Source organism: Sinocyclocheilus grahami, unplaced genomic scaffold (assembly GCF_001515645.1).
Source record: "Sinocyclocheilus grahami isolate Dianchi unplaced genomic scaffold, SAMN03320097.WGS_v1.1 scaffold425.1, whole genome shotgun sequence".
Taxonomy (NCBI): Eukaryota; Metazoa; Chordata; class Actinopteri; order Cypriniformes; family Cyprinidae; genus Sinocyclocheilus; species Sinocyclocheilus grahami.
Genome location: NW_015505604.1, coordinates 244,667 through 252,119, shown reverse-complemented (window position 1 = coordinate 252,119; position 7,453 = coordinate 244,667). Strand labels below are relative to the sequence as shown.

The 7,453-nt window shown below is 37.4% G+C and overlaps 1 protein-coding gene across 2 annotated transcripts; it reads left to right on the top strand.

Moving 5' to 3' along the window:
* The first annotated feature begins 4,792 nt into the window (after positions 1-4,792).
* LOC107551483 (sterile alpha motif domain-containing protein 3-like) lies at positions 4,793-6,685 on the top strand. 2 transcript variants are annotated; one of them, XM_016233091.1, is made up of 3 exons: positions 4,793-4,835; positions 5,040-6,003; positions 6,419-6,685. In XM_016233091.1, exons 2-3 carry the CDS (start codon positions 5,048-5,050, stop codon positions 6,615-6,617), a joined length of 1,155 nt encoding a protein of 384 aa, XP_016088577.1. In that variant the 5' UTR covers positions 4,793-4,835; positions 5,040-5,047; the 3' UTR covers positions 6,618-6,685. The 2 variants fall into 2 exon arrangements, with proteins under 2 accessions (XP_016088577.1, XP_016088578.1); XM_016233092.1 differs by lacking the exon at positions 4,793-4,835 and having other exon boundaries at positions 5,047-6,008; positions 6,423-6,685.
* The last annotated feature ends 768 nt before the right edge of the window (positions 6,686-7,453 follow it).

Sequence of the window (7,453 nt, the reverse complement as noted above, 5' to 3'; positions counted from 1 at the left end):
AGTTGTATGAGTGGCAATGCAAGGAAACCTCGCCCACCGAGCCTTCCTCGCACAACAGGTCGCCATGCTTGAAGACTGACGAAAAGCTTCCATTTTTGAGTCAAGAGTTCCAGAGGTAAGAGCAAACTTATGTCCAGCTTGTATTTATGAAAAATGTTTGATACATTAGGGTAAAGAGTAATATTACACAGGTTGTCAGTGTAATCCTCGCGGCAGTGTTGTACGGAGTGTAAAACATGGACAAAAATATATGTAACGTTATAGTGATCAGGTATTTTAAGGTGTAACGTTAAACTAGATAAATACAGGGTTGTCAGTGTAATCCTCTTGCCACTGTTTTTATAGAACCCTGCACGTGATATGTGGACAAAAATATATGTCTAGTGGCCATGAATTAGTTCCCTCGTGATAGTGAAATCGTGTCCATGATTAATAATTCTTTCGCTGGACTGTTTTATTCAATTGTGGCCATGATGTAATTTGTTAACGTTACCTCATTTCTAAATAAATCGAGTGAACAGTTTAACCCATCTTAAACGTTAAACCTTTATTTGTGTCCATTTGATTGTGATATATTTTAGGCCTTACATTTTCAACGGACATTTATCAGTAGCCCCTGCAAGGAACCCCCATCGCGTCAGAACAGGTGCTGACGAAGCCTCCATTTTGAATTAAGACTTCTTGATTGAGGTAAGAGCAAACTTATGTCCAGCTTGTATTGATGAAAATGTTTAAATTAGGGTAAACTAGAGAAATATTAAACGGGTTGTCAGTGCATCCTCGCGGCAGTGTTGTATGGAATGTAAAACATGATATGTGGACAAAAATATATTTATAATGATCACGTATTCGTTTCTCATTTCATGAATTCATTATTTCGTTATAATTAGTTAACGTTAAGAGGATTGTTCATTTGACTTAATTCGTTCCCTGTTTTATTTAACTGTGGCCACGTTGTATTTCGTTAATTCTTTAATTAAAATGAGTTGTGGTGACATTGTAGTTAACCTCATTTTAATTCAAACGAATTAATAATTTAGTACAACATGGCAACAATTTACTGAAACAATTGTATTAAACGTTAGAAGATGAATTAATATGAGTCAATGATATTTTCACTGCCATAATGTGCACATTATTGCCACGTGTATTTAACAGAACTAAACTTTCGAGTTTTATGTTCATTTGATTGTGATATATTTTAGGTCATAGGCCTAAATTTACAACGGACATTTAACAGAAGCCCCGGCAAGGAAACCCCACTGCCTCAGAACAGGTGCCAGGGCTGACGAAGCCTCCGTTTTGAATTAAGACTTCTTAATACAGTAATTGAGGTAAGAGCAAACTTATGTCCAGCTTGTATTCATGAAAATGTTTGTTAAATGAGTAAAAGTACCAATTAAGGTCACCAAAATCTGCCTTGTGCACATTTTTAGTGCACAAGTTACTGGTTTCAGTACAAGAAGTTGTTAAAATTAAATATTAATCTCCCACATAATATGTCATTTTATTTGAAATGCCAACATTTCAATTAAGATGTACATTAAATGTAAAAAGTCTGGCTGTGAATTTTTGTACCCTTTAAGTCAAGTCAAGTCTGCTTTATTGTCAATTCTTCCACATGTACAGCACATACACAAAGAGAATTGAAATTGCGTTACTCTCAGACCCTTGGTGCATACAGATAACATAAATACAGATAGGTACAGATTAAATACAAAATACAACTATACAAATAAGGTAAAATGTAAAATATATATATATATAAAGCACAAGGCATATGGCAGATAAGCACATCACTTTTCCCAATAAGCTCACATCATGTTATATTAAAAATTCTTGTTTATTTTAAGCAACCTTTTTAAAGAATGATTGAAAAAAAAAATTATTTGAAGGTACAAAGTCAATCACAAAAAACAAAACACTAAATTCAAGCAACAAGGCACTCAATTTGATCAACTTTAGTATATTCTTAGCGTCATTCAAAAGTGTCAGTCAAACACATTGCAACATCAAGAAAGTATTGCATATTACTACAATATTACATTACTGAAAGCCCTTTAGCAGTAATATATGCACAAACGTAAAAGATGTTAAGTCTACTTTGACTTTCTTTTTCTTCAGAGTTGGTGGCTGAACGGAGTACTACAGAGCACCCTATCCTGTGAGTCATATGAACTGGACCTGCAAATTCTGCTCATTTTCTTCTGCTAATCAACGCAGCATAATAAGGCATTATAAGATAAAACACGGGCACTATAGTAGATCTTGCCCCTTGCCTTGCATCTATAGTGACTGTTTGTGTTCTTTTAAGACACAGGTTGCTCTTAAAAACCATTTGTTGAAGCATAAAACATCAGTAGTTCATCAGTCTCAGGCAACTGTTACCCATGAATCTCAGTCCAGTGTGGTAACTCATCGGTTACGGTGTGAATTGTGTGTGTTTTCTGAGCCATGTACTATTAAGCAATACTTTGCTCATTTGGGAACTCATTTGAAGAGTAAAGAAACCGTTATCTGTCCTTTTGAGCAGTGTCAGTTTAAGTCTAATGTGTATTCCACCTTTACTGGGCACAAATGTAGATATCACTGTAATTATGGGATTAACAATTTAAGACCTGAACTAATTTGTAATCACAGTCCAGCAGAAACCAGTGAGGAACAAATAGGAGATGTGGTTTCAGTCGAATATGATGACTCTCCAAATGATGATGATTACAGTGAAGATTATGGAGCATTGATTAGTCACAGACTTGGATCGTTATTGCTACGTATGCAAACAATTTTGCATGTGTCCAAATCAGCAACACAGGAAATAGTTAACGAACTGTATGAGATTGGTGTCTTAGCAGGAGAGTTTACTAGTAGGTCAATTGAGAAGGTGCTAAGGGAACATAATTGCAACACCGACAGCATTGTTTTAACTGTGGTAAGGGAAGCGCTGCGGGACAATAATCCTCTCTGTTTACTTTCAAAGACAGGACCATTTGGCACTGACCATAGGAGGTCACGGTTTTTCAGAAATAATTTTCCTGTCATTGAGCCAGTAGAATATATTTTGGACTGTACTACCAGGAAGAAGACATTCGTATATGTCCCTATATTAAGTGTTTTAACAGAGTTATTCAATAGAAATGATATTCTAGACAAAGTTCTAGCTGAGGAATCTGTTGCATCGCATTCTGGTCATTTTAAAACTTTTCGTGATGGCTTATTTTATAAAGAAAACCCGCTGTTCTCAAGACAGGAGCTGTCAATTGCCATTGGCTTGTACATAGACGACTTCGAAATATGCAATCCCTTAGGGACATCTAGGAGAAAAATTAAAGTGTGTGCTGTCTATTGGGTACTAGCAAATTTGCCTATCAAATATCGATCTTCTCTGCAATCTATATACCTTGCAGTTCTGTGTAACAGTAATGATATTAAAACATTTGGCTATGAGAAAATTCTTCAGCCTCTTTTAAAAGACATACAGATACTTGAAAACCAAGGTCTGTTCATTCAGAGGTTAGGAGCTACCGTCAAAGGCACAGTGCTTTTTGTCTCTGCTGATAATTTAGCAGCTCATTCGCTTGCCAGGAATCATTCACTGTTGATAAATTTTGCAGATTTTGTTCAGCAAGCCGTAGAGACATTCAGACAAATGAAGTGAGAGGTGGGTTATTTCCACTTAGGACAAAATTAACTCATGAGGCAAATGTTTTGGAGGTTCAACAAAATCAACATGTACAGAATGTAAATGGTGTCAAAAGTGATTGTGTTTTGAACAAGCTGACCTACTTTCATACAGTCACAAGTTTCCCACCTGACTTTCTGCATGACCTCTTGGAGGGAATTATACCATTTGAACTTAGTTTGTGTCTTAAAAAGTTGATCTCCGATAAGTATTTCACATTGGATGAATTAAATTCTGCTATACAGAATTTCTCGTACTTATTCTCTGATAAGACCAACCGCCCAAACAAAATACCCAGGAGTTTCAGCATCAATGGTACAATCGGTGGAAATGGTCACGAGAACTGGACTTTGTTACGACTAATTCCATTGATGATTGGGGAACTTATCCCAGAAAATGACGTGACGTGGGGTGTTATTCTTAAATTAAAAGACGTAGTAGAACATTTGGCAACACCCTCTTTTACTGATCAGACTCTATGCTATTTGGAAGAAAACATCTCGGTACATAGGCAATTGCTCCAGGATGCATTTCCTGACTGTAAACTCAGGCCAAAACATCATTTCGTAGAACATTATCCCTACCTCATCCGTTGTTTTGGACCTTTGCTGGACTGTTGGACAATTCGCTTTGAAGCGAAACACAGCTTTTTTTAAAAAGTTGTGCGTGACGTGAACAATTTTCAAAACATTTTGCTAACATTAGCTACAAGACACCAGCATATGTTAGCTTACTTCCTTGACATGCCCTGCCTTTTTAAGCCACCATTGGAGGTTGACAGAGTGTCTCTGGTTTCTTTGAACATTTTGGATAACTCCGTCAAAAAGGCTATCAGACTTAAATATGTGAAGACCGTGTCCCTTGCAACTAGTGTGATTCTACATGGAACGAAGTACTCTGAGGGGATGTTTGTTTCTGTTGGGAGCACAAGTGGACTGCCTGATTTTGGCAAAATTGTCAAAGTACTGATTGTGGACAACAAGGCATCATTCATCATGGTACTTGGAGCACTTTGGATGCTATGAATTGACAAGGAATCTTTCTACCGACCTTCAAGTTGCAGACCCAGAAGATCTGAATTCCTTCCACCCACTGAATTCTTACATGGTGCAAGGAAAACTAATGGTGTCACCCAGAGTGTTTTTACTTCACTGAGGTAAGTCTTTTTATAGTAAACATCTTGCATGATTTGGTTAAAATGCATTTCAGACTCTTCTTGTATTTGTTTTGCTAAATAATTTCTACTTTCAAATTTGAGCTGTTTTAACCAACTGAAAATGGTTAGGGCCCATACCAAAGTCCTTATTTAGACTACTAGTTAAAACCCAATTAAACCCGGTTGTACTTCGTTTCTGTTAAGTTTCCAGCATGCTGTTTCATGTCATTCTTGCGGATGATGACATCCGGAGAGTCCAGATTGAAAGTCTTCCTGAGACAGTGGATGAACTGATGACTATACTCCAGAACAGGCTTGATCTAGAGGGTGATATTGTTGTCCAATTTAAAGATCCAGAGTTCAATGAACTCTGCAACTTGACTGAAATGTCTGACCTACCAACAGAGAGACCAAGGCTGAAGGTAATAGTAAAGGAACCACCCAATATGCCTACTTCTGCAGCCTTGTTGGACGGTAGTTGTTCTGAAACAGCCGCTGGGACCTCAGCATCCTCTGCATGTCCTCCGTCAACCTCTCGCTACAGACACTGGCCTGACCCATTTATCATACCTACTTTCTCTTACTATGTAGAACTAAAGCTCAAAAAAGGCAATGAGACGTATAAAAGAAATGGTTCTCTACTGACTGTTAATTCTGCTATGAAGAGGGACATACTCGACAAGGTAGCAAGTGCTATGTATGAGTACAATGCATATCCAACAACCAAGCAAATTGAGGATGTTGCTCAAGTCCTCATCGAAAAGCATCCCTGTTTGAGAGAGCCAGGATCTACCCATGGGTGGTACTGCTGGAAGTTCAGCCTCGCTTTTAAAATGGGTAACCTCCGTCAGAAATATCGTATTGCAGGATGCCCAGAGCTTACAATCAATCATAAGAGGTCTACAGGCACATCATTGGGTAAAAAAATGAAGAAAGCAAAACGGTCAGAGCTGAACTTTTTGCCAGATTTTCCGGATGGGAAGTCTTCTGACTGCCTTGAAGGTGAGAGATTAACTTTGATGGAAGAAATTAAGAAAAAGAAGAGAGACAGGAAAATTATAGATTCTCTGATGGAGAGCACCTTTGCCTTGCGAAGGAAGGAGATTGTTCATGGTGAACCTCTTGTGTCTGAAATCAAAGACAGATGGCCTGCACTGTTTTTAAAAAAAACAGGTAATTTTTATTTTTCAAATAATACATTCAAAATAGGGTTGTCAAAAGTACCGACTTCGGTACTGAAATTTTAAAAACGTGACGATACCAGCATTTCCCATGAGCATTCAATTAAACACCCCTGATTGACCATTGTGTTCACATGCACAGCAGATATGTCTGTGATTGGTTAAAATTATCATAACTTCACACTCTTCACAGGGCTTACACACAGCAGCGTTTAAAAGACACATCCATCAGCGGCTCTGTCTAAAATTAAGGATCCACTGATAGACGTGGCTTTTAAACGCCCCTGTATGTATCTGTGTTAGAGCTAAAACTAATTTTACACTTTAATTGTCTATAGGCAAAGCCATATTTATGCTGTTATATTTATGTACTTTAATTTTTTTTTCTCTCTTTTTCTTCTTACAGATTGGTGCTGAGTTTATGCGCCTGGTTTCTACTGATCTCCAGCAGTCTTTCTTTGATGGACTTGACAAATATGTCCCAAGACTGTTACAGATGTACAGAGTGCGAACTAGTAGCAGTTCTGACCTGCGCAGTCTCCTTGAACCCCTTGATGCACAAGTAAGGATGATTTTATTTTGTTTGATCACAGTACCTTAACCAAAAAAACAACACTCTGTCTCTTGTAGAAGTAGGTAATCATTGTTAGAGGTTGACTGATGTGTGTTTCTCTGGTCTATGCCGATATTTAGAAATCAGGGCGGCAGATATGTGCATGAGGTTAAAGGGGTCATATGCTGCTAAAAATAACATTATTTGGTGTAATGAAATGTTTATGCGGTTTAAGGCACAAAAAACACATTATTTTCCACATACTGTACATTATTGTTTCTCCTCTATGCCCCGCCTTTCTGAAGTGCGTCGATTTTTACAAAGCTCATCGGAAAAATTTAAATCGTCTCATATGACCCCTTTAATCAATAGCGCACTCACACTCTGCTCAATATTCTTCAAAAGCAGTTTTATCATAATTATGAGCGTGCTTGGTTCTGCAGTCATCACAGTTTGTCTACTTTTTTTTTTTTTGTGTGTCTTGAGACTTTAAACCAGAAGAGACGAGCGGCTGCTTTGCTTGGACTCCTATATTACTTAAAGGAGGTATGAGAGTTGATTTCAATATGACATGGTGAACTTTTGTCACAGTTAAAGAGAGAGCTCACACAAATCGTGCAGCCCTACTCCACAGTTAATATGAAATGTCAATGTTTGTTTTTAAAAGTGTTTTTATAATAAACACACTAATACTAAATGGCATGCTGTCAATTTTGAAAGAAAATAAAATACATTGCATGTTCTTAAATGTCCATACCAATTTTATGTGGTACAGTAGAAAATAGAAACTTGAGTTGTGTGGGCAAATTAACTGTTCAGCCAGTTGAATTAACTAAACATTACTAGTGAGATGAACTATTCTTGAAAAAGTAGCCTGGCTGCCT

Coding starts and splice junctions, on each gene's coding strand:
- LOC107551483 (XM_016233091.1), top strand. CDS start 5,048: ATGCTGTTTCATGTCATTCTTGCGGATGATGACATCCGGAGAGTCCAG. Junction 6,004..6,418: donor CCTGCACTGTTTTTAAAAAA/AACAGGTAATTT, acceptor CTTTTTCTTCTT/ACAGATTGGTGCTGAGTTTA.